At 42.6% G+C, this 25,649-nt stretch overlaps 1 protein-coding gene across 1 annotated transcript in view; it reads right to left on the bottom strand.

Annotated features, from left to right (window-relative positions):
• The window catches only part of LOC144824267 (contactin-associated protein-like 5), a 1,441,011-nt gene extending 1,422,595 nt beyond the window's left edge, over positions 1-18,416 (bottom strand). Inside the window, exons 1-2 of the mRNA XM_078683402.1 lie at positions 18,152-18,416; positions 8,387-8,665 (exon numbers count right to left, since the gene is read on the bottom strand). Coding sequence (XP_078539528.1) covers positions 8,387-8,665; positions 18,152-18,416 — 544 coding nt within the window. The remainder of the gene's footprint in view (positions 1-8,386; positions 8,666-18,151) is intronic.
• Positions 18,417-25,649: the final 7,233 nt, after the last annotated feature.

Below are 25,649 nucleotides of genomic sequence, written 5' to 3'. Positions count from 1 at the left end.
TTGTTGTTTTTTCACCCCATCGAGAGCCCCTGCATGGCCACTTTGACTATTGCTGGAAAAATTAGCACTTCACACAAACGCCCTGTCAACAAACCCCGAGGAATCGGGTTTTTGCTTGCAGGAATCGGGAGGCGGGAGACTAGCCTTCAAATCGGTAGTCTCACGCCTGAATCGGGAGGGTTGGCATGTATGCTAGGGTGACCAAATTTCACGGACGGTCCGTAAATTAGAGCCTTTGTCCGTTGTCCGTGATGAATGTCTTAACGGACGGCATTTGTCCGTAATTTTAGCTTGTAAAATAAATACGATGTTATTTTCCACAGTTTAGAGTCCCGAGCTGAAGTGCAGGGGATTCTCCGGGTGCTGCATTCCGGAGAGAGGGGCAGACAGCTGAAAGAAGCCCAGGGTGTCTGCTTCCCCAAAGAAATGCAAATGTATGTTAATGGTTACTTGGCAAATGTAAAGGCTGCTTAGGAGGTGATAACTGCGGGAATCCTTGGAGCTTCCTGGCGACATTTACAGAGTTCATGCACATGAACTAGAGAAAACATTGAAAGATCAAGAGATTAGGGCAAGGCAAGCCAAGGAAGACGAGTTCAAGACAGACAGAGAGGCACACAGCAAACTTGAGACAGAAAAAAAAGGGCACAGAAATCGAACAGTTTACAAACAGGTGATGCGTCATTTATTTTCAACTGCTGTATGGCAAGCAGTGGGCTAGCCACTTAGAAGTTTCGCAAAGAGCTCTGAAGTGTATATTTTCTACTTTATGGTACAGTTTGCAGATGTGTGCAATAGCACTGTAAAGGTTTGAGTGAGCACAGTTTTGTGTCATTTCAGCGTACGTTATTTCTTGGATATTCTGATGACTTCCTTTGTTTGATTAGGAACTTCAACAATCTGTTAAGAAACGTAAACCTTCTTCTGCAGTTTTTTTTAACAGCTTTTATGCATCTCCTCTGATTCCTACATCTGGCATTGCCACCCTTTGACACGAAGGTGTACATTTTAAATGTATGTACCACACTACCTTTTAATTTTGGTTGTCTTGTAATAGTGCCACCTGAAAGCAGAAGTATTAGATTTTTCCCCCCTAAAACCTGAGGAGCCATCTTGTCCATCAAGTTCCTGCCTACTACTTAGACCTCACATTTGTTTTGGTTGTGTTCTCATGTGCTTTATTTGTCGCTCTTTGCTGTAGTTGTTGAAGTGGCTGACACACCAGATTTTGTGGGGGCAGGACTGCAAGCTTCAGCCCGCACCAGCACACTTGAGGCCAGAAAGAAGGGTCCTGAAATTTGCACCAGTCGGACGCATAAACAACGGATCTTTCACCCGCTGCGCAGGATACTTCCAGGCAAAGACTGGGCCAAAAGTGGGCCTGTTTGCGCCTGGAAGAGGCTGCGCTGGGCCATCGCCCGTGGTTTTGCGGCTAGGGGAATTGTAATTTCGGACTACAAGCTTGTAATGAGCTTGACCTGCGACTTTAATCAGCTGTAATTTTCTATTAAAAGCACCTTAGCTTATCTTGTTTTCTGCCCACTAGCCTTGTTGGATGGCTAAGCGAAAGCTAGGTCCTAACATGGAGGGAGCCTCTGCGAAAAAAAAGATCAGTACACTAGATGGGCATATTAAAAAGGATTGAAGATTCCCTGACTTAAATATATGAAGCTGGAATTGACGAATCTGGGAAGGCTGGCCCTCTTCTCTAATCCAACCGCCATGACTAAATCGGATATAGTCTGGGCTATAACATTTTTTTTAAAGCATTGCGGCACTGCCAAAGGGAGGAACCTGAAATCTTAAATACTACTATTAGGGAGTATGTTATGTTACAAACCTCACCAGCCTTGGAGCCGTATCTTGAGTGGGTGGATAAACTGAGACAGATTGCTCTTAATTTGGTTTAGACGAGGCTTCGTGAGATGGCACCTCGGTTTCCCCCTTGAGCAGTTTGATTCATCTAGAGTTTTAATATGTCCAACAGATTAAATCTCCCCTCAGAGTATGCTGCATTTTTTGGGAGTCAATTTTTCTCAGTTTTACTAAAATAAAATGTAATTCCATTCATAAGGGAATGGGGAATTAAGAGATGTATGTGGAGCATCCCAGGTCTATTTGCAACAACTAAACTCATCTTTGTAAATTTTTGTTCTGCTTTTTAGAAAGTGCATTCAATAAAGAACAACTTATGTTATTCTGATTATTAGCAATTTTGGGACCTGTTGAGGGTGTTTTACAATCTCATATATAATGATATACCCTCTGTGGTGAGGGGCGATATGTCCTTTTTGTTGAAGGGTCATACGAGGCACAGAAATCCTAGCCCCTTGCAGTGCATTGCCGCTGACTTAGGGTGGCTCTCGTCCTGAAAGGTTGCTATGGTCTCGCAGCACTCTCTGGCCTTTTCCTCGTATGTCCTCTTTTGTATCCCTTCCCTGGTATAGTCAGTGCTCGTCCAGACAGAAGTTCACACTAGTTTACACAGCTTTTCTCTCCTTCAGTCGGAATCCATGGGCTGATAATGCCATTCTGGAGTTCATCCTCATCTGAATTATATACTGTTGCGAGACCTCCTCTGATGTGTCTGTAAAACGTACTTTTTGTCCCAAATATTTTGTCCTGAATTTTGACCTTCTGTCCTGAATTTCTGTCCTGAATTTTGACCCTTTGTCCTGAATTTTTACACTCACCGTCCTGAATTTGCACCAATGCCAGTTGGTCACCCTAAGCGGGGCCCCCTCCCGGCGGCCCACCTCATCACCCAACTCTTTGCCCCACCACCCAAAAATCTGGCATATTTAGATTCGAAACCTCCATTTAACTTTCACTTTTGAGGCAGCTCGGGACAATGGCGACCACTTAAGCTCTCCTATTGCAGTGCAAATATTTGTCTTTGGATGCCAGAGCCAAATTTGAATATCAAATCGGACCTGTTTTCAGCATATTTGTTTTTATTTCTATCCTCTTTTCGTCATGGCGCACGTCACGGGCCAAGACAATGAGCATTTTTTTTATTATGGTTGATTTTTTTTTTTTTTTTTAATTGTTAGAGATCTCTGGCTGCTATGAGAGATCTTTCTGCTGTGAAGGGAGCTGATGCTATGGTATCTCACTTCACATGAATGAAGTTTGCGGTGCGTGCGCCGTGTTTAAAGTGTCTGCGCTGTAATCATTTTTTGCTCGTAGGAAGCAAACTTGCAAGGTAGGTTTTTCTTCTGAACAGAAAGTAAATAACCTCAATGCGTAGTAAGCTTATTCCTTGCACGAACAGTCTTCTTGGACAAGGGTTACCATCAGCAGCGTCAGAGAACTCTGTTTCAAAGGTAATCCATTAGTATCCCAAAAGTACATTATTAAATATGCCGGGGGGGGAAAATGAGAGGTGAAGGAGGATACCTTTGCACTAAGAGTGAACAAAAAGAACAAGTTTACACGTGTTATATCAGGTGATGACCCTGAAACTGCATCGCTCTTCACCACACACAAAGCACGGGCCTGCACACACGCTATGTGCACGGAGGTGTGTGCTCTCTACCACATATTCGTAGCTCGGCACAGCACAGTCTGTTATGGGAGTACCTAGTGAGCTAGAAAGTTTCTCCACTCACACAAACTCTCCACACTCACACATTCTTACACATCTGTCCACCTGCGATGTCCTAGACTCCTCCCCACATATCAGAAAGTGACAGTATAAATCTAAGCATTAAATTAATACACGTTTGCAAGCCTTAAGAAGAAAAATGCAAGATTTACATTTAACATAAGTTGAAACATCGCTTCGCACTTTAAAGTGATTACGAATGCATGACAAGAATTAAAATCAGCAACTTCTTCACTTACAAGTTGTTTGGCACTGCAGACCACTGCAAACCACAGAGTGGGGCTCAGCAGGTGAGTCTGGAGCGCACGTGCTGAGTGCACCATATCATTAATGAGTGAACAACAGCGACAACAGCGACAAGCATAACTTTAAAACTAGGTCCCAGAGACGGACCCTTACAGTGAGTGTACTGTGAGCTGCGGGGCCCCTGGTGCTGGCTCCCCCCCGCACCGTGGGGGCTGCGGGGACCTTTGTTACGCCCATGCGGCCATATCTCCTGCGCTGTGAAAGCCACGAATCACAGGATTACCTCAGCAGATTCTGGGACAGGAATGGAAGTGCCAGAAACGCTACAGAGAAGGAGCAGAGGTAGGCCAGACTGCATAATTAGCATTTTGTTTTGGGCTGACATCTTTCTTATACTTTGTTGCCTTATTGAAGTGGTTTGAGGTTTGCAAGTGCATTTTCCACATAAGACCTGCACATTGAATTATGAACAAACAACGTTACTTTTTGTCATTTCACTCTGTTTTCCTTCTCACTGTCAAAATGGCACAACCGTCTATATTAGAATTATTGTTTTACCTTTTTGACGAACGAACGTTTTAAATATATTAATACAGAACGCACGTTTGACTTCTATTTTAAGCTTTTAATAAAACTTACAGTTGAACTAGGAGTAGGGCCATGATGGTAGCAGCAGAGTGCGACCATACTTCCCTTCACAGTACGGGCTGCGTTCAGCGCTGGTCTAGGACTCAACAACTCGCTGAACTGGAAGCAACACCACCACTACTTCGGTGGGTGCGGTCTGGGCCATCAAATGATGGCTGTGCATTGCGAATGGCGGCAGAATGGCGCCGCCAAACTTATTTCACACTTTCCCTCCAATAAAGAAAATACCCGCTTTTTGCTGCTATTCGAGTGACCTCAGGACCATGTCAAGGGCAGGAAGCTGAAGCGTAGAGGCGGCGGGTAAGGTGCCCGTTTGAGAAGGCTGATCTGCCCTGGAGGATGTGCTGCTTTTTTTAGGCAGCAGGAGGGACGTGATTACAGCCGGGGAGAAAGATCATTATCAGCCTTAGGATCATGGGAAGGCACTGCTCCAATGTGTGCTCTCTGGCAGTCCCGGGGAGACGAAATGTGCGTGCCTCTTAATAAGGCATTCGTCGATGAGGAATTCAATGTGAAATATTTTAGGACTTAGACCCGGCCCTGAGAAATAAGTGCCGGTGCTAAGCACCGGAAAGCACCGGCACAAATTAAGCCACCATCTCTCTGTGTGCTAAAATGAAAGCAACTCGGTTGCGGAGGGGAATGTTTGAGAAAGCAGCTACGAAGTGCAAACCAGTTCACCTAACTCCCTCTTTTACTTGCTAAGATGAAAACATGGGGTGGATGGGATGGTAGGCAGAAGGGAGCTCAACAACAGTACTTTATTATGGCAATCATTGCTTCTGCCACCCTGTGAACAGAAAAGATTAATTTTTGTCTTTGTTTGCCCAGGCCTGTAGGAATTATTTTCGAAAGTTGGGCTGACATGGCAGAGATGTGATGTAAAATGTAATATATAAAAACCATTCCAGCATTTAATTTCAAAAACCTTTCTTTTTTTTCAGTTTAAGAAATTTTTATTTTGTTTAAATAAAGGTCAATACTAAGGTAATACAATAGTACATTAGAACCAAGATACACATGTGAGGTAAAGAAAAAGCTATGGAATAACGGTTCATTAGTAAGAGAGGAAATGAAAAGATAGGGAGAGAAAAGATAGAGAAGGAGAGTAAGAAAAAAAAAGAGGTGAGAGAGAGAAAAGGAATGAAGAAAGAAGAAGAAAGAAGAAGGGATGGTTAAAAATAGTGGATATATAGGCCCAGCTATCAAAGAGAAGGGGGTGATGAAAGATAGGTGGAGAAGGGGAGCCAAAGAAGATCAGATTTAACCTTAGAGGAGACAGAAGAGGAGGAAGCAATAGCAATCCTATGTTCATCACATACAAAGTTCCACCAAGTAAGAACAGATAATTTGGAATTGTCCTTCCAACAAGATAAAATTACTTTAAACGCAATAGCAATAAAAAGATCCAGTAATCTAACACTAGAAGGAGCAATATCAATATCTACTGAAGCAGATCCTAAAAACACAGTCAAGAATGATAAGGGAACAGAACAATGAAATATACGCATGCAAATATTCCAAACAGAGTTCCAAAAAACTAAAACAGAGGGACATTCATAAAGTTGATGTTTGAGTGTACCAGTGAGCGAAGAACATGACCAGCATAGAGTAGAAGAAGAAGGGGAGAACTTGGCAATACTAAGAGGGGTGAGAATGGATCTATGATAAATAAAATATAATGATAGAGTAATGTGGGCTGAAACAGAAGTCCTAAACAATTTGCTCCATATACAATTCCATTCATCAACAGATAAAGATACAGACATATCAGATTCCCAAGCAAGCTCAGTAGCTGACTTAGGCCGTTCCACAACATTTGAAGACAATATTTTATAAACAAGGGCAGCCTTAGGTTGTTGTAGGGAAAATACAGGATAAAGGGGAGAGGAAGGAGAGAATGGTGGTAGAGTATCAGAGGAAGGAAAAGATGATAAGTAAGAAGTTATAGCATTAGTAATAATCATATATTCCTTGAGGAAAGACAGGGGTAGATTATACAAAACTTGTAGTTCGGAAAAAGAAATAATGTAATTATTGGCGAAGAACTGATGTACAAAAACAATATCCTTTTCTTTCCAGTATTTATAATAGAAAGATCTGCCCTTATATTTGAGGAATTTGTTGTACCAGACACAAGAAGACAAAAAACATTGGATTGGAGATAAACCTTTAGCAAATATATCATGCAATAAAGTTCGTGAGTATTTTAAAACTGTATGCTTAGATAAAAACGAGCAGTTAGACATAAAAACAATATGTTGAAATGAAAAATCTTGTAACAATGAGCGTTCGAAGGTAATCCATTTAGGAATCGGGGAGTTATGAAAGTCAAAAGCTAAAGAAAAGGATTGCTTAATGAGGAAGGCCGAGTGATAGAGTTTGAAATTAGGGAAACAAACCCCACCTTCCAATTTAGGACGTATGAGCTTATGTAAGGCAATGCGAGGGTGCTTGTTGTTCCACAGGAATTTGGAACAAATGGAGTTTAAGCGAGTAAAATAAATGTTTGAAATTTTCATGGGGAGCATTGATACAGTATATAATATATGAGGCGTAATCATCATTTTGATGGTGTCAAGTCTACCCCACCAAGATAAGAATAAAGGGGACCAACTTTGAAGGAGGGATTGAACTTTCTGAGTGAGGGACGTGAATGTGGCTTTAAGAGTGTCATTAAGGGATGATGAGAACCAGATGCCCAGGTATTTCAGTTTAGAGGTACACCATGCAAAGTCAGTGGAGGAAAACATGTATTGGTAACAAGTAGAGTTTAGAGGTAGTACTTCAGTTTTAGATAAATTGAGTTCATACCCAGAGACTGAGGAGTAAAGGAGGACTTCGTCCAAAAAGGGGGGAAGTGACGTAACAGGATTAGACATGTAGATTAAAATGTCATCGCATAGGCAGACAATTTAGTTTCAACAGAGGAAAGTTTGAATCCAGTTATTTGGGGATTAGAACGAATTCGTTCAAGAAAGGGTTCAAGGCAAAGTATGAACAGTAATAGGGATAAGGGACACCCTAGTCCTGTTCCTCTACACAAGGGAAAGAATCTAGAGAATTGATTATTAACAAAAATACTGGCACGGGGAGCTGAATATAGGAGTTTGACCAAGGAAATAAAAGAGGGACCAAAACCAAACCATTGCAAGGTGCGAAACATAAATTTCCAGTTAATACGGTCGAAAGCTTTTTCCGCATCTAGGGATAAGGCAGCTAGAGGGACTTTGAATTGTTTGCTATGAGAGATGACACTAGCAAACATACGTGCATTGTCAGCAGCGAGTCTGCCTTTAACAAAACCAACTTGGTCTGTTTTAATTAATAGTGGGATGATGGAATCAAGACAGGATGCTAGGATTTTGGCAAAAATTTTACAGTCATAATTGATCAGGGAAATAGGGCGGTCATTTTTACACTGGGAATGATCTTTGTCAGGTTTGGGAATTATGACAATGAGTGCATCCAAGAACGATCCAGAGGTCTTAGCATCAGCAATGAAGGAGTTAAACAGTTGTAGTAATTTAGGCACAAAAATAGCATGGAGGGCAGAGTAAAACTCAATTGGCAGACCATCTGGGCCAGGGGCCTTTGATTTTTTGAGGAAGTTGATGGCCAGAAGAATCTCTTGGGAGGTAATATCCTTTTCTAATTGAACAAATTCATCAGGGAGTTTAGGAGGAGAAGGGAGATTATCAAAAAAAGAAGATACATTTTGATCTGTGGGGTGAGTATCATCAGTATAAAGATTATGATAGTAGTTGTGAAAAACCTCAGCAATATCTTCAACAGAGATAACTAGTGCATTTGTAAATTCATTGAGGATAGGGCCCACAGTTTTACGCTCAGATTTGATTTTTAGATAGTTTGCCAACATTTTACCAGCCTTATTCTGACCTCCATGAAACTTAGATTTAATTTTCAATAAAGTGTTACATGCTTCAGTTGTAGCTACTTTATTCAGTTCAGACTTCGCTTTAACAAGATTATGGAGGGCATCAGAGTCTTTAGATGAGAAATACAAATGTTCCAGCTTCTTAATGGAAGTGAGCTGTTCCGAATATTTAGAAGTAGTAAGTTTCTTCTTTTTAGAGACATATGAGATCGTAAAAGCTCTCAGAGCAGCCTTGAAGGCATCCCAATTATTAGGAACTGATGTGTCTGCAGGAACATTAAAAGTGAAAAATTCAGTTATAAAATTCTGAACCTCCTTCATATAGACAACATCAGACAAAAGGAAGGTGTTGAACTTCCAGCGACTGAATTTGGAAGAGGTAAAGGTAAGGTCAAGAGTTGCAAAGACGGGGGCATGGTCCGAGATAAAAATGGAACCAATTTCAGATTTATGCAGTGTGGGAAGGAGAGACTTACTAACTAAAATATAATCAATCCTAGATCTAGTATGATGGACATTTGAATAAAACGTGTATTCCAAAGTATCAGGATTACAAGTTTTCCATACATCATATAGGGGACGGGAAGAGATAGCAGATTGGAAACATTTATGAGTTTTGTCAGGACGAAATTTAGTGGAAGAAAGTCTGTCAGAAAAAGGATCCAACCATTGGTTAAAATCACCAGAAATGACAATATTGGGACAATCAATAGAGGAGATAAGAACTTTAATCTCATTCCAAAATTCAGGAGAAGGGCGGGTAGGACCATAAATATTAAAAAAAAACAGTGTTTTGTTTTGGATGACAACTTTAGCCATAACCACTCGACCTTCAGTATCAGCTTTGGAGGAGAGAATTTGGACACATAAACCTTTGTGAAATAAAATTGCAACACCTCCCTTGTTGTTGACAGCAGGAGAATATACAATTTGACCCACCCATTGTCTCTTGAGCTTAGAAGATTCCGAATCCGTACAGTGGGTCTCTTGAAGAAAGGCAACCTGTGAATTAAGCTTGGATAAGTGTGACAATACCTTTTGACGCTTGACGGGGTGACCCAGACCACGAACGTTCCACGTGACAAGATTACACATGATGGGAGGTGGGGATGGGGACGAACATCTGGGGCGAACACATTGCAGGAGAATGACTAAAATAAAAGGGATAAGCAACACACGCATTAGAGATGCAAATAATATCCAAGGAAAGTACATTAATTCGGACAAATATGCCAAAAAGTACCAAAGACGAACTAACAAGGAACAGAAAACAAAAATCAAGGAATAGAACAGTAAAAAAAGAAAGAAAAGGGAAAGAGATGATGAACAAAAATACATAATGGTAGGAGAAAAAAAAGAGACTAGGAGGAGGAAAGAAAAGAGATATAAGAAGGAAGAGGAAAAAGTAGACAGATCAAGGCAAGAATGCCAGATCTGAGAAGAAAGAAAACACCAAGACATCTGGAGCGAGGAGACGCCGAAGGAGAAGCAGACCCCTCCAGTACCTCAGGAGAGGAGTATAGAAAAACCAAGAACAATACGACATATAGAATGAAACCATGTTGAGGCTAGAAACAGGACAACAAGTCAGCAGAAGGCTGGCAGAAAAGGAGAAACAGAAGATGCAAAAAAGAGGCATCAGGTATTAACATCCATGTTAGGTGGAGATGCAAATTGCAGATATTCGTGCAGCTTCTGAGGATCATCAAATGTGCGAGTGCGACCATTATGGGTAATTTTGCAGAGGCAAGGGTGCAAAATTCCATATTGAATATTTAACTGTCGCATCTGAGGGCGTAGGTTCAGAAATTCCTTACGTCGGGCATTGGTGGCATTTGACAAATCTTGAGATATAAAGATGTTATGACCTGACCACACAAGGCGACGTTTGAGCCTGGCAGCTTTGAGAACAGTCATTAATTCAGTAAACTCGAGGAAAAGGAGTATGATACCCCGAGGTTTGGGGAATTAGAAGTAGGACGACCTAGACGGTGCGCTCGCTGGATATTTAGGGGATGAGCAGTCGGTTGAAGGTCAAGCAGCTCATGCAGGAGTCCGCGAATGAAAGACACCATGTCAGACCCCTCAAGATTCTCTGGAACTCCGTAAATACGTAGGTTGTTCCTACGGTTGCGATTTTCAAGGTCCTTTGTGTGTAGCTTGAGCTGATGAATTTCCTTTTCCAGGAGGGGTATCTTAGTAGAGATATCTTGAATATCACTAACACGCTGCTCCAGATTCAAGACTTTGCCTTCCATAACCTCTCTTCAATCTGCTTGAGTTTCTCATTGGTGGCAGACATAAAGGGTTGGAGACCCCTAACCTCCTCTAAGATAGAGTCCAAAATAGGATTTTGGGAGGTGCCAATCGGAGAAGGGGGGTCATTCTTAAGGCGCTTGGGCGTGGTTCCTGTGTTCGACGCTTTTAAGCTGCCAGTGACGTGCGTCATTATTCCAGTATAGGGACACACCAGGAACACAGAAAAAAGATAAATAAAAAGAATGATGGTTGCAAAGAAGCAGTAAAAATAAAAAAAAAGTCACCAAGCGTGAAGAATAAACCTCAAAAAAGAGATGGGTAGGATGACTCAAACAATCTGCTCCAATACTCCAAAGCACACCTCGTACAAATGCAATGAGAGAGAGTAGGTCAGTCAGACTCCGCTAACAAGCAAGGTGAGGAAAGCCACATGAGGTGATGGAAAGAATATATCAGCCAAGTGATCATGAAAAATATGCAGGTTGAGAGTCAGCGTTAAAGCACCACATTACGGCAGTTGAGAGAAGAAGATACGCAGCACGCCATTGCAGCAGAGTTGGGAAAATGGCGGTCGTCACTTATTACGGTGAAAAAGTCATGAGGAGAAAAAATGAGTCATATAGGAAAGAGTCATTGAGGAAAGTACGCCATACCTTATGGAGAGGTGCAAGGTAGGTGGGAGAATATCTCAGAAGATAGACTGAGGCGACGGTAAATTCTTGTGGAGAAACGCGGGCACGGCAACTCAAAATGGCGGCCGCCCGCGTCCCGATACCGTTGCAGGAAGAAAGGCTCGCAGGGCTTCAAAAACGGCGTCGGGAGCTTCAGAACTGGATACCATCAGCGCCGCATATGTTCCGCCGCACGAAGATGTAAAATTCCGACCTCAAACATGTAGAAACGAGGTTAGAAAATCCTTGGGAGTCCGTATCTCTCCGGAGCTCACGGGAGAGCCGCCATCCCACGTCGACACGTAAGCCTCGCCCCTCAAAAACCTTTCTAAACTCATTGTTTGGGGTTTTCTATTCCTGCTATGAGTCTATAGATCCCAGAATACAAAGCACTGTCAAGAATGATTTACATTGTCACAAAAAATGTAGCACGATTGGCCAGCTTTAAACACTACGGGCCTAATTATGATGTTGGGCGTAAAGCCATCCGACAGCTCGTCGTAAAACTTTTGCTGACATCATAGCTTTCTGTCCAAACACCATATTACAATACTGGAAGTTGGAGGGAAACCAGCAGGGGACTTCTGCTGCGCTTCTAACAGGCTCACAGAGCCCATCGGGGCAGAGGGTGGAGTAGCAATCCCATAATGATGGCGGAGCCAGCCTCGACATGGCCGTCAGGATTATGATGTCACTTTCCACTTGCCCTTTCCTGGCGATCTGCCCACCATGAAAAGGCAGGCAGAAAGTGCCTTTGGGGGCCTCTAGCAGAGTCCCCTCCCCCCTGGCCATCTACTATGGGGCATGGGGGGCAGAAACACCCCTGCACCCTGTGGTAGGCACTGCAAAGTGCCTGCTACATGTTTTAGAATGTTTAAAACATCCATTTTTCGATTGCAGCTTGTACTGAAGCCCTTTTCCAGCTGCCGCACAAGCTGCTATTAAAAAATTTATGTTTACGACCACCCATAGGGCAGTAGCATCCTAATTTAGTGGGTGGAACCCAATCGTCTTATAGTCGGGTGGTATTATTCCGCTATGTTCTGATCAACATCGAAATTAGACCCTTAGTTTTATAATGAATATAATAACCCAGTGTAGGGTAAAAAGGAAATTACAATTTGTCTTGGCATACCATGAAAATTTATAAAGTCACAAGTGCATCTATATTTTTTAGGTACTGCTTGATGACCGGCAGCATTTGTCAAGTCAACCTTCAGTGTTAGATTAAAAAAGTTCTATACAATGTACAAAAAGCCTAGTGCAAAATAGAGCTGTCATTTAAAAAAATTAAAACCATAGACAAAGTTTGAGTGTAAAAAGGAACAATAAAAGTATTTTTGCAAGAGTTAGAAGCAGATTGTTGAGAGCAGGCAGCAGTTTAAAAACATTGGGGTACAGCTAAAATGTTCAGTGTCTAAAGAATTGCATTGCAGGAAAAGTGATTTGATTTCTGTGCAAGTGGCAGATAGGTGACTTTTGCCTTCTTCAGGTCCCATCCCAATCCTTTTAGGTGTGTTATAGTCTGGGAGATTATTATGTGGTCTGCTGAATTGAGGCAGACCAAAATAGCTTGTCTACAGGAGCGCACCCAAATGATTCCAAAGAGGGTGCAGCCATTGTCGATGAGTGCCTAAGGAGTAATTGCAGAGGCAGCTGGTGTGCAGAAAGTCTTCAGTCGTGAGCCCACATAGTCGACAAGTCATCTCCCCTCGTGTCCTCTGCCGTGGCCTGTTAAGCATCTAAGATGGCAGGATCCAAAGGCAGTAGTACACATATTTACTCTTTGTCCTACAATTTAAAACTTCACCCAGATATTGCTGTGGTCTCAGGGCCTTGAAGCTGTTTAATATTGAACAGGTGTGGGAGTGTTTTTTTAGGGTTGCCCTGTCTTCTAGTGAGGAAGCTATTTTGGTGGTATTATTAACTGCTCTTTTGAAGATATCGTGGCTCGCTGCTACAGGCCACAGTTCTGCCAATCCAAACAGGGCAGTTGTTTCATCTAGGTCACCTCGTGCTGGTGAGTGTGATCCTTTAAAGATTTACTTCCATATGTAATGTTGATTGTGTTTTCCCTAGCGGTTTTAAGCTCGTGGCTGAAATTTGCAAATGCTGCGTGCCTGGTGTAAAACTGTTTTGTTAGCCCAAACTCCAGCCTCATCTGGGCTAGTGATGTGTGACTAGGCAACTAAAAGATTTGTCTGTATATATATATATAATGATGGTGTCCAAAGTTCTTGTGTCTCTATACTGGAGAGCCTTGCTGTCATAAGCCAGTGTTGGGACCATTTGCCCTGGCAATTTCCAATATGGGGCTGAATGAGTGCCCATTTAGTTTCGTAAACATGACTGTGAGGCCTGCCGCCAAGGCAATCCCTTTTCCTTTTAATTTTAGGAGGTATTTGTAATCTTTTTTTTCTTGAACTCGTTCCTGTAGAGGTACCAGCAGGCCTTTCTTTTTAGGGTACTCCCAGCGCGGATCATGATTTTTTTTTTTTTGCTGTTTATTTTCAGCCCACTCGCCAAGGAGCATGCTTGGGTCACTCTCAGGAGGTGCTGCATGCCGACCCTGGTTCGACAGATTTGTTGATCCTAATTTTGGGGCATGCAAATTTACTGATGGCAGAGCTGGGGAAAGGTCAGCCAGAAAAATATTAAATCAAGTCGGTGCGAAGACACCCCTCTCTTTGAGACCACTTGCTGTTGGAAGGGACCTTGATAGTTTGTCTTGAGCCCCAACTTGATTGTGACCCAAGTGTTGGAATATATGCTTTCTATTAATTAAAAAAAAAGTGGGGTGGGGGGGTACGCCAGCTCTTTAGTTTTTCCCAGCGCCTTATGCGATTACCACAATCAAAGGCTGCTTGGTAGTTGATTTAGCAAAGGTAGAGAGGAAGTTTAGAAGTTTTGGAAGAGTCGAAGATGAGTAAATGGGCTATCTTTTTTGTTGTGCTTCTGGATTTCCTTGTGAACCCTGTTCGATTGGAAGGGATAATAGAGTTCGAGTTGGCTAAGTCACAGAGTTGTTCAAGTAGGATCCCGCTGTAGTTTTTCACCTCATTATCACTGAGGGCAATTGACCTGTAGTTCCTTGGCAGAAGTTTTTTGCCTCCTCTGAAAATAGGGGAAACTAGGGATTCTTGCCATGAGGCTGGGTTTCATTACTTCTATTAGAAAGTGATTAAAAAGTGTCGCCACTACTTTTGTCGGGTCTGTCTTGAAAATACCATTTGGCCTTGGTGCTCCTGTGAAGCACCCCTTTGCTATCTGTCGGAATACCTAATTAGCAGCAATAATGGGTGTGCTGCCTGTATCCAACATCGGCTCAGCTGCCAGATCAGTTCCCTACAAGTGAACACCCTCGGGTTTTGCAGGGTTGCTTTTGTGCCCATTCACAAATTGTAGTTAGCCTATAAGTAGGGTGCCCAGATTTCTTTTGAGATGCTAGATTCTAACCCGCAGAGGTTTTTTTTATTTAGGACGTTCACCATTTTCTAAAACATATAAGACGTGTGGTGCTGACGGTCCCAGATAACTTTGGCCCCGAAGGACTCTGTGTTTTGCCACTATATGGCCTATAGGCTTCTTTGTATTACTGATTGTGGCCCTCAGATCGGTCGTGTGGGTTTTATTAAGTGGGGACTTCTGGACTATTCAAAGGGCCTTGTTGAATTTCCACTTTAATTGTTTCAGCACACCTACCTGTGTATTTTTTGGGTGTTCAAAGGAATAGTTTGGAATTGGACCCTAACTGGGTTAACTTTTTTGGCAAACTGTTTCCTAAAGGTTTCGATGAATACCTCCCATTGTTCTCTAACTGAGCATTTGAGTTGTTGAGTATTTAGCAGCTAATGTTCAGCTTCTCAGGCCAGTCTCTATTCTTTCATAGGAACATTTGACTCATTTTAGATCAGTCGAGTAAATGGACTCCGCACGTTCTGCTGCGTAGTTTGTTCACGGTTGGTTTGAAGGCAAGTTCCAGCTCCTAGGGAAGGTGATCACTTTTGGATTTTAGTCCCATTTTAAAGGAGAGGACCAAGTATAACAGGGGAGGGATATCAGTGTATAACCTATTAGTGAATTTCCAATTGTTGAGAAAAACAAGGGGGCTGGGGGGAGGTCCCAGCTGAAGTGGTCATTTAGGACCCGTAGACCTAGGTGCTCTAATTTCCCAAGCATGATTTGGCCCATTGAGTCCCTCCTTCCAAGGTTTATTTGAGCTTGTTTTAGTATTTCCTACTGGTGCCCTGAACCTCCGTGAATTACTTTCTTGTAGTTCTACCAAGCATTTTCATGTTAATGTCTCCAGTCACTATTAGCGGTGAACTTGGGTGGGATTTCCCCTACTTCAAGGATGTGTTCAATTAATTTTTTTCAATAACTCATCACGGTCCTTGCACGTGGGTGGTGCATAGATGTTTATTAGAGTCACCGTCTGTTCCTTTACACTACTTTAAAATTTTAGGTGCAGTATTTGAACTTTTTTCGAGTCTGTTGTTAATTCCTTGCTCCTAATTTTAATTGCTGTTGATAGTTATATTCTAGACCACCTTTGCTTCGGCCAAATTTTGCATCCTTTATTCCTGTCCTACCTTTTAGGCATCAGTTCACTTTGAAGGTAGCTGTCAGTTGATTTTACCCACAATCAACTCCCATTCTTTCTAGAAGTCTCCCTTCTGTGTTGTATTGTTGAGTGAGTGTTTACGTTGGGGCCTTTGACTTTATCTGCTTTCAATGGTGGTGCTCCTTTTGCCTTCCTAAGGACTGAGTAGGGCATAGAGGGGAGTGTCATGTTCTCTGTCTGCATGTATTTGAGCAGACAGTATTTACCGCAGAAGGTAAGGATAACCTGGTTCAAGAAAGGTTCCCATCAAGATCCCCCGCCTATGAACGGTTTGCTCTCTTTTAGGACTTTCTGGGTTGTTTCAGTAGATCTCTAAGTGACATTGGTTCAATCACCGTGGCGCTCTAGTGCTGGACTGATGAATTAAATAGACTCATTGTTGGCTGAAGGGACCCCTACTAGGGCAGTTATCTGCCTTACATGTCTGATTATGATCCCTTAGTTTAGAATGTCTTCATTTCCCATTGAGCAACATTTTGGATGGAACAGGGTTATGCTTGGTGGCCCATATGGGAGATGCTCTGATGTGTTCCTCTCTGCCGGTATCAAGTTGATTTTGGCTTCATAGGCCTGGTTGCCGTAATGGGCAGATAAATCTTATGTGAATTTGTAATGAATAGTAACTGCTTACGGATGATGTGGACAGCTTTAAGCATAAGAGGTTCTATGTTACCGCCTGTGTCAAGAGGATCTTTGTTGATTGTTTTTTCATGCTGTGTGATGTGTTGGGTCCTGTTGCCCTGAGGAATTTGAGAGAGGCCTTCCCCTGCCTTGGTGTTTAAAATCATTCTTTTTAAGGAGACAGTGCTTTCAGGAATCGCTGTTTCCAAGATTGTTAAGGGGGGTAATACTATTTCTGAATTTGTGTTGCCCCTATGTACAGTGGCAGAGGCGCCTAGTCCCTGGCTCAATATACTTGGGCCCTGTCGTAGTCACCATTTGGGTCTAGAGACGATTGCCAATTTCTCAAGAGCCAGCTGCTGAGTGATTTGATATGTGTGTCTCTGGGGTATGATCCAGGAGCAATGTGGTACCCCTGGTGTGGACGCTTATGATCTCAGTGCCTGGGCTTGATGGCTTGATCAGTTGATTTTCATTGGTAACTTGTTCTGAAAATGATTCAATCAATGGTGAATGGTCTCTGTTGTGTCCTCCTGTTCTGTGGCCAGGTTTTTGGAAGATGGCATAGTTCCGTCACCATGTTATTTTTGGGATGTTTTTGTCTCCTGATTTCTGTTTTTGGTTTCTAGTAGATTTTATTTTGTTTCCGGGTGCAGTGGTGGGATGGACTTCTTCTTCAGTGGATGATGGTTTTACATTGGATCGTCCCTTTTTCCGGCTGCCCCTAGAGTGGGTTGGCGTCTACTTTGGTGGATGAGTTCATCCCTTTTGCTGGCTACCCCTGAAGTAATTCTATTCTTTGTCTCACCCTTTGTCCTCACAGCCTTGCCTCTTTCGGTAAGCTGCCCATTATTGAGGTCCTGATTGAGCTGGACCAGTATTCTGGTGGGGCTGTGCAGGCCCGTCCACTGCAGATTTTATTTGCTCAGTTGGTGAGCTGTCCCTACTTAGAGCTTTTCATTCCTCTCATGAGGACATATCCACCTTTACATTTTGCTTGTTAATTGCTTTTAAGTCTTTGATTACCCAGGAACTCGGGTAGTGTGCTCAACTTCTCCAGTTCTGGGGGACAGGTGATTCTCGGGATAAGTACCATTTTTTTCATCTTAAGCTCTTTTGATTATCTTATTCAAGGTGGCAATGCTGTCATCAATTCCAGCCATGTAGGCTGCTATGGTATTCAATACCTCAAATTGTAGGTCCTTTTTGACTGAGTGGTATACCAAGGCACCAGCCATTGATTGAATGGTCTTCAGCATGGAAGTCCAGATGCTGTTGTTTGTCTGGTCCGTTTGCTTTGTCGTATGTCCATTAGGTGTTAATAGGATCACCTCTGTACCCTCTGTTGAGCTCTCGTGGGCCTTCTCTGACATGTATGAGGCCAGCAGCCCATTCCACTCTTCTTGTGTTAGGTCATAGAATTCCGTTCCTGCTTCTGCATCTGTAGGATTTTTTTTCTGGAGACAGGCAGTTGTGAGTCGTTTTATAACTATTTGGCCTCCTTGAGCCTTCCTCCAACATCTGTGGGTTAAATCATGGGTCAATTTTAGGGGGCTTATTCCTGAGCTGACCCTCACCATGTAGTCCATTGGCTGGTTGTCGGGGGCTCCTATTGAAGTTCTCAGAGTTGCTGGTTGTCTGTGCATTCAGTTCGGTCAGAATTTCACACATGTGTGTTGCTTCTGGACTATTTGGGCTGTTTTTTTCGAAGCTATCCTCCAGCTCGATTTTCTCTTTCTCTTTTATGGTATCTTGACTCTGGGGGCTTCCATTTGTTGCTTCATCTGAGCAGTCTGGGGTTCCCTGTCGTTGACCTAGGTTGCTGTTGAAACAATTGATCATGTGGACAGGAACAGGGACTGGCGGTATTGTAGAGTTGGTGAGAGTAGTCTGATTTGAGGTTTGTCCTTTCATTTGGATGATGATGGTTATTGTAACTGGGACAGCAGCCTCATAATTGGTGTAATAGTTTAATAGATGGCATCTATCAGAAGTTGAAACTTGGTGGTGATTTTTGGCTGACCGTCAGAGTGCCCTGTTTCACACATATTTACAAGGGGATAGGTTTCTTTAATTTGTTTCTATGCTGATAGTTGGCGATGGCTGTTATAGTTTGTGGTGACCCCGTAACACCATAACATTACAACACCGAAACATGTTTACAAGGTTGGTCTCAGATCGGTTCTGTGTCCTGTGAGTCCTTATTGTACTACACCGACCCATAATTTGCTTATCAATCAAACAACCTTATTCTGAACTATGCCCTCAAAGAACAAAGGGGCCGATTAGGATGGCGGACGGACTTGCGTCCGTCCGCCACCCCTGAGTAGGAGGGACCGTCCGCATGGGCAGCGGCGGTCCCTCCATGGGTGGCGGTCACATCCTGTATGTTTTACATTGCGGCGGGTGCAACTTGAAGCAGCACCCGCCGCAATGTAAAAAACGAAAGCTGTGCATTTGCATGCACAAAGCGGCAGGCACCGCGCGGTGCCTGCCGCTTCGTGCACGCAAAGGCAGGGGGGTACCATAGGTACCCCCCATGTGCACCCCCCACGCAACCTTCACCCAGGGGGCCCGCAACGGGCCCCCAAAGTGATTGTCCGTATGCTTTTCCACGGCCGAAAAGCCGCCGCGGAAAAGCATTACTTTCCCTACATCCTAATATGGCTGGCGGTGTCTGATAGACACCACCAGCCATGTTAGTGCTTTTCCGCCGTGGTCGCCTTCCGACCGCGGCGGAAAAGCGGCGGACACATTGTGAGACCCACCAGCCATCCTGATTTGGCGGTGGGTCTTTCAGGCCTCCTCGGCGGATTTCCCGCATACTCCGGGCCGGCGGTGGCTTCCGCCGGCCCGGAGTATGCGGAAAATCCGCCATCATAATGACCCCCAAAGTGTTACAATATAATAAAATTCTCAAAAATTAACAATACTCAAAATTGAGAGAAAAAAATACATTAAAAAGATTAAATGAGTCTTCATAATCATCCCAAAAATCTGTATCTTATGAAAGATTGTCATAAAATGAAGGATTCCATTAGTCTAGGTGTTTACATCATGGTAAGGGATAGGCAATGTGTTTGACGTTACTTTGTCTAACCCTCCACATGGTCAATAAAAGATATAAGAACGCAAACACTACACACTGGCTGGTGTCACTAGGCAAAATTCTCAGAGCCTCTCTATGTAACCAAACACCTATAATACAACTCAGCGGGTGAATATATAATCTCCTGGGGGCGTGATACACTGGACAAAAAAGTAAGACATGGTCAAGCGTTTCAACAACTTCAAAGCAAGATACAAATCACATGGAAGAAGACCGCAATGCTCCCCAACTCACCTTGCTGTAAAGGACTAAAGGGGCACAGGATCCATATCTGACCTGCAAATACAGTTTCCTGGCAGTCACCAGATCAATTTCAACCAAAACATTTTCCAGCCCATAACTATCTTTCATTTGGAGGAATGACATGGTCAGGGATTCTATTATTGACTGGCGATGCAGCAGACTCAGCTTGTAATACCAAAGAGCATTCTTAACTAGGGCTTTAGATGCTCCACAAGCATCTAAAGGTGCATTCCAAAGACGACTGAGACCGATATTAGAAAGAGTACACCGTACATACTTCAGCCATGGGATATCGCTTGCACCCGCACTTCGCAGTATCTCCAACAACCCTGTCTGATAAGATGCCAGCTCAGGAGTAGGCTAGAATCTCTACCAGTATAATATGGGCCTCAGACTGAGCACATCCATAATGTTTCTTTGTTCCATGTCTAACCTTAAGGGCAGTGCTTTAAATGGGCTGGTACTCACCGGTACTGAGTACCGGCACTTTTTCATTTTCTCGCACTTTTTCTTGAATAAGGAGAGTACCGGTACTCACGAGGGCCTGGCTTTGCCACAGGTGGTGCTCCCTTCATCATTCACCTCGTGCCTCTGCAGCACCTTCCACTCTTAATCACAGTGGAAGCCTGGGCTGGGCTCATACAATAGAACAGCTGCTCATGTCACCATTACACAGTGATCTGCATGTACTGCTTTGGAAGCCATCAGAACAGAAGTGTGGCTGCAGGGAGGTTTGTTTATCTTTTGTTTTTTACACAGTGGGGGCAGAGAGGTGGCTATTAAACCTAATGGGCAAGGGTGTGAGAGGCATTGTCAGCACAAATCACTATATGTAAACTGCTGCCATTTGACTTTTTAATACAAATCCCCAGTACATCTATCACAAGACAAGATGTTGAGCACTATGTAAAAGTCAAATACTTGATATTGTTAGCTACAAAACACATACAAGCATTTTTTCCTGTTACTGGTGCCTGTGGTGGGTATTTTCAAGAAGCCTGACAAGAACAAAAAGTTTGTGCTTACGTTCCCTATCTCTAACCATCGTTTCACAAACTAAATTGCCGTTTTGCATTTGTAAATATAATGGGATTTCTGTACCAAACTCACTGATCCCTGTGAGAAATGCGATATGCTCTTTGAACAGAGATGTTTGCAGCCAGCGCTAAACCATATGGGCTTACATGCTACAAGGAAGTATACAGCTGTATTTTAATAAAAAGCAAATATATGTAATGCATGACTAGGTAACTTCATGTAACTCACACTCATGGTTGCAATTTATTGCACACTGTGATTGGACGGCAAAAGCAGGAAAACTGAAATGCTTCATCTGTTTTGCAACCCCAGGTGGGCATTGGTACAAGTTATTTGAGTACAAGCACAGGAAACACATTTTATTTGTAATAAGTCTCATCTCCTGACTGGGTCTTCATGTCAGTAGCCATATTTCGATTCAGACAGACACTCTTGCCATTTGTAACGTGATGTGAATGCCTGTTGCTTTTTTAAAATATTTATTTCATCAACAGTTAAAATGCAAGAATGCATTGGACATTTACTATATTAGGCATATAATATGTTAATATATAGATTAACATATGTGGGGTTGCAATACATACTGCAAAGTAATGTCAACAAAAGATTTTAAAGCAATTCAAATTATCCAATAGAGACGTTTTTTCAACATGTATGTTGTGAAACAATATGGGTGTATATTTTAATTACACATAGTGTATTCAGAAAACCCAGTTAGATACCTTTATTGATCTAAAATCACATGTGCAACCTGTTTATTCTGTCCACCACTCCTTTTCAATCACATAAAATGGAATGCTGAAAGTTTGAGCCACAAGCAGCAACTTCACCAGTGTCTCCGTGTCAACATTTCTTATCCAGTGGCAGCGAGAGAGAGAATATGCTGCTTACTGACGTTACACAATGTATGTCCTTTGGAAAGCAACTCCAGTTACACAATGTATGTCCATTGGAAAGCAACTCTGGTTTCCATTTTAGACAAAAACACCCACTAGTGCCAAGAATGAAAAGAGTGTCTGATGAATTGCTAGCTTTTTGCAGTTAAGCATTTACTAATCTTATGAAACAGGAAGCCAGTGCCTTCCTATTAAGTAAGTGAGATTGGGGCACCATAAGTAGCAATCAAGTAGATAACTCTGGTGGTTAATGCGCTTGCTAGAAAGATCTGTGTGCATTCTAATCTAAGGCTCAACTCACTATAGAGTATCTCTAAATGTCCATCCAACATTTCATTTTTCCTGGACCTACCAGCACAATGCCATATCTAGAGGGTCATTGTGCCTTCTGGAAATCATAGCATGTAACATGTAGTTTAGAGATTTTTTTATGCAGATAGCTCAGTTGGATACTGTTTTTGTTGCATGGATCCTTGTCTTCCCTGTAGGGTAAAAGTTAACATCCTTGGCATACATTTTAGAGTGAATTACGCCCCTTCAGCAAGGACCTGAATGCAATAACAAGGCATATACATAGAACCTTACTGTTTTTTTCTTAACCTTTTCATTTTTTAAGGTTGCTAAAAAGGGTTACTTTGGGTAGTAATAAACACTTATTAATAAGTACTATATAAATGGGTTTAGTGTAAAAAGGTAATGGACAGATACATCCGATATTCTAACAATGCATGCATATTTCTTGCATAAAAACCTTAGAAAGGTAAAAAATGTAGCCCCGCCTCTAGTTCCGCCTTTAGCACCACCCTTATGCCCCCCCAAGCTCCACCCCCAATCTATCCTTCCTTCTGATGAGTACCTGCACTTATTTTTGTCCATTTAAAGCACTGCTTAAGTGAATCAAAGGGGTACTACATGGGAGGCCAATTTGTTTTCGCAAAAAGCAATTCTCAACTAGCTCAAGAGTAGATCCATCCCCATGCCCCAAAAGCTCCTATCCATACAGGGCTGAGCCAAGGCTTGGCAATCAGAAATTTGCAACGCTATGGAGATGGGATGAAAGGGAGAATCCTTCAGTGATTTTATAATCCCCCCGAGGTTTGCTCCAACATTAGCCTACTCCTACTTATCTCCCAGTCTCTCTTAGCCTCCCAAATACGAGCTTTGTACAGCTTTTTAGCTTCTTGGATCTTGGACCACTCTTGCAACTTAAAGGCAGATGACAGCATTCCTCTAGCCCTTATGCAATGTGTACTATACCACGTAAGGGATTTCGGCCTCCTGCCCAAGTTATGAGACTCTACAAAAAAGAAGCAGCGTAATTTAGAATTGTAAATGTACATTAGCAAGGTTGGCCCAATTACCTAACTCAGGATGGAACTGCTCTAGTAACCTCAAGCGGTCACCTAAACCTCACTGTCTATATTAGTTTTTACCATTGTAGACCCTCAAGCCCTGGTTTAAATTAAATGCAATTAATTGAACTGCCAGAGGGTACCATCTAATTGCTACTGTAATCAACAATTGTGGTATTGACCATACTTATTTATTTTATTTTATTTATTTTATTTTGAAGGATTTATATAGCGCTAGCTCCACCTGAGGGTATCGGAGCGCTTTACATCAGCAATGGAAATGCACAAGAAGAACAATCATAGCAGTTGAACGAAGTAAGCTATACAGGTGGTCAAACAAAGTAAAGGAAACAACGTAAAGGGAACAATTTCGGGTACATAGTGAGCAGAAGTACATATAGGATAAATAGAACACACATTGAAAGAAATCAGAATATTGTTATAAATAATAATTGATAATTAGGGATTGAAGTCTAAAATGAGCATCGAGTGCCTCAAACTGGCAGTTTAGGTCGCCTCCAACAATTTTCCTCACCTCACTAGGGAGTGAATATACATGTGTGGATAACAGCCTGATCACTTCCGACTTGGGCTTACCACCCTGGGCCTACAATATACATTATAGTTATAACATAAGGTAGAGTCTGGAAATTCAAGACTAACGCTGAGTACTTTGGGTGAACCCAGCTTAATTTCTTTAATGGTGGAATAAAGGACAGTCTTAAGCCATATTGTAAAGCCCCCCAAAGGACGACCTCTCCCTGCTGAAATAGCCAACTCACTATAAGAAGCAAATCCTTGTCGGAAAAGCGGGACAGTAGACCAGGTCTCCTGAAACAGGAATAAATCGTACGAGTCAATAAAATTACACCACTCTGGGTTAGAAAGTTTAGAGAGTATTCCTGCAATATGCCAACAAACCAATTTGATAGATGAGGCTGGGGTCAGGCTCACATCACTGAGGGCTTCAAGGCTCAAATGTACTTCCCTTTCTGTTTCATCAAGTCAGTCCACCTCTGCCAAAACATCATAGCGGTCGTGGACCGGAATACCAGAAAGTAAGGGCATAAAAGGATAGGAATAGCAACTGGATCACAAAGAGGTTTAAATACAGGCAAGCTAAGGTTTGTAAAAGTAGCCCAAGGGAAAAGTCAGGATAGGGACCTAGTAACTTCTTTCTAGCCCGAAGAGCAAACGCGCTACCAAAGAGGGTGATTTTGAATGTACAATTATACAGACACATTGTCTGTCTACAGGCCCGGGGCCAATCCAAACCCACCTTTCTTGTCATTAGAATGTTACATTTCAATTTAGGGCTGAAGTTCCTATGCCTGGTTAATCTATGCAAAGTCTTGTTAACCAGCTCATTGTGTGGTTCCTGTTGATCCTTCCATAATGGTGGAACTCCAGACAAGACGAAAACATATCGACAAGAAGCTGTAGAGAGATTAATCACCGACTGGTTGATTGTTTGGATCGGACCCCACGTAGATTCAAGTATCTTTATATCATGACTCTCTAGTGACTCCTTCTTTAAATGCCTGCTTTGGATCGAAACAGGATCAGTAACCACTGGGGGAAGATACACTGAGTTTTGATATGTATTTGAAGCCCTAACAAAGGTATTAACCTGTGCCAAGGAAAGTGGGCATTAAATAATTTAAGCCCATGTGCGGCCTGTTGCCAAATCAGGGATTAGAACTGATACTAAGTGGAATTCGAACAATCTATATATATCCTGGGAAATCAGAAAGCAAACGTTTAATAGCTTCTAGTTGTGCAATGACCAGTGGTATGACCGCCTACATCAGGACATTCATCTTATCCAAGCAACACTCCAGGGAAAACGCCCCTTCTAACAGCTTAGGCGTCAAGCCAGCAGAACTGGCTTTCACAACGGGGGATGAGTGCGATCACAAGGTGGTCAATGCAGAGGTTAATAAAGATTCATTTTCCTAAGTGGACATTCCCCTTTGGCCAAATTTACCCAGCCGCTTGGAATGTTTGATGACTAGCATAGATTTTAAAGTAGTCTTTTACCAGGCCACAGAATATATCACACAGGTTACCCGAACCAGAGAGTCTGGTAGCTTTACTGCGGGCGAGTCCAAGCTTAAGGTAGCAGGGGATTGTTCAAGAAGTGTAGCCACGTTCATTTAACTAAGGGAGAGTCTTCTTACTGTAGAGTCAATTTCACTGCTGATGGCATTCACCGCTCTTTGTAAAATGATATCAATTGACGTTGGAACAGGGGGATGCTTAGACACAATCAAGGGACCTCCAGCCTTTTTCTTCCCCATTATGTTAATCTGAATATGCCACAAATAATTTAAAATAACAGCAAAAGGATCAATATGATTAAAATCAAAATTGGTCACTAAACATACCTCAAGGTAGAACCAAAGGGGGTGGCCCAGTCAAGCCTCCTTCGGGTTCT

Source organism: Lissotriton helveticus, chromosome 3_1, assembly GCF_964261635.1.
Source record: "Lissotriton helveticus chromosome 3_1, aLisHel1.1, whole genome shotgun sequence".
Taxonomy (NCBI): domain Eukaryota; kingdom Metazoa; phylum Chordata; class Amphibia; order Caudata; family Salamandridae; genus Lissotriton; species Lissotriton helveticus.
The sequence above is the reverse complement of the archived record's forward strand: the minus strand, read 5'-3'. Positions and strand labels throughout refer to the sequence as shown.